At 38.3% G+C, this 1,622-nt stretch overlaps 1 protein-coding gene across 1 annotated transcript in view; it reads right to left on the bottom strand.

The window, feature by feature from the left end:
* Positions 1-1,622, bottom strand: part of LOC107748460 (ras GTPase-activating-like protein IQGAP1) — a 66,316-nt gene that overhangs the window by 34,999 nt on the left and 29,695 nt on the right. The window contains exons 9-11 of the mRNA XM_016563243.1: positions 1,358-1,445; positions 471-634; positions 297-384 (exon numbers count right to left, since the gene is read on the bottom strand). Of these exons, the coding sequence (XP_016418729.1) occupies positions 297-384; positions 471-634; positions 1,358-1,445 (340 nt within the window). The remainder of the gene's footprint in view (positions 1-296; positions 385-470; positions 635-1,357; positions 1,446-1,622) is intronic.

Genomic DNA, 1,622 nt, shown 5'->3' with positions numbered 1-1,622 from the left:
CCAGTTTTGTGTGAGTGAAGGAAATCCGCTTGGGAGTGGAGAGATTCGTCCTCGCGCACCAGGATCCGCCACTGCCAGATGCAGTTAGAAATTTACTAAAAACAAGCCTAGCGCAAGACATCTGGTAGGGGGGGCACCTGGAGTGGCCAGCCAAATTTCAGGGGGGGCCAGTGCCACCCCTGGCCACCACGTAGACACGCCCCTGTGCAGGGGTGCCTCCAGGACAGGTTTGAAAACCACTGCTCTAGTCTATATATTATCACCCAGTTAAGGGTACATGCGTGTGTGCAACATACTTCGTTTCTCAGCCTCTGCAAACTCGTTACAGGAAGTGATGACCCTCTGAATCTCTTCCCTCTCCAGCTGAGCACCCGCACCAGCATCCTGCATACGGATGGTCATAAACATGCTCATCAAACTTATTTGACTGAAGAGTAATTTCACCTGATATGGAAAGTGTGCTTTAGTACCTTAACTTTATGCTCTCTGTAGGATGTGAAGTGTTCCAGGTAAAAGCAGGAGTTGTCATCAAGGACTCCGACAATACCAAGTGCAGGCAACCTAAGGCTGGCCAGTAGGGCTTTCTGATCCTCAGCATCAAGAGCCTGATTTAATTCTTGAACAGCTGCTGATGCTAGAGAGAGAAAATCATTATTACGTAACATTTACATAGCATTATTTTCAATTCAGAAAAAATCAAGAATATTTTCATAGAAGCCTACTATGCCAGACAGTATGTATCAATTGCAGGGCATCCCATGAATAACTATCCATTAAATAAAACAAACAAGCAAAACAAATATGTTATATTCTCGTATGAGTATTTCGCCGAAAGCATCCACATGCTTTCTTATGCTTTATCTAAAATCATGAAAAGCTAACAATAGTAAGCTCCAAAATAAGTAACACAGTACAGTGAGTACTAATGAGCAGTGTTGTTGTTGTTGTTAACTAATACTAAAACTATTAAAAACTATTTTTGGTAATGGAAATAAAGTAAATAAAATAAAATATAAATATTAAATAAAAATTAGAAAGGTAGCCTTGGCAAACAAGCCGAAATAAGTTTAATTTCAAGTACTAAATTACTAAAAAATAACTAAAAGCTATATTATATATATAATACTAAAATAACACTGCTAATAAAAATGCAAACATTTTATGGCAAATTATATTGTTAGCATAACATGTTTTGAGTAAAAAGAATATTTAAAATAATGTTGAATTTTAAATATTCCAGCTAAATTTAAAGCCATTAACTTTGATTTGTTTTAACTTTTTAAAACTTTTAAAACTAAAATAAAACTAAAATGTTTAATTTTAGTATTATATTTAACAAAAAATGTCCCACACTTACTGTTCACAAGGTCTACACTGCTCTGGATCTCCTGCTGGGTCAGTAACTCTTCATACACATCTCTCTCTTCAGTTGCAACAGACGAGCGCTGAACACACATACAATATGTCACGACTTATTAACAAGACTTACTTTTTGAAAAATGGGGTGTGCGGGTGGGGATGGGGGGTGATCAGGGGTCTGGTGGTGCAGAGGACAAGCAGGGGCGGATTTAGTGAATTGGGGGCCCCAGGCAAAATATAGGAATGGGGCCCTATACATTTGC

Source organism: Sinocyclocheilus rhinocerous, unplaced genomic scaffold, assembly GCF_001515625.1.
Source record: "Sinocyclocheilus rhinocerous isolate Xijiao unplaced genomic scaffold, SAMN03320098_v1.1 scaffold732, whole genome shotgun sequence".
NCBI lineage: Eukaryota > Metazoa > Chordata > Actinopteri > Cypriniformes > Cyprinidae > Sinocyclocheilus > Sinocyclocheilus rhinocerous.
Note: the sequence above shows the minus strand (reverse complement) of the source record. Positions and strands in the feature narration are given on the sequence as shown.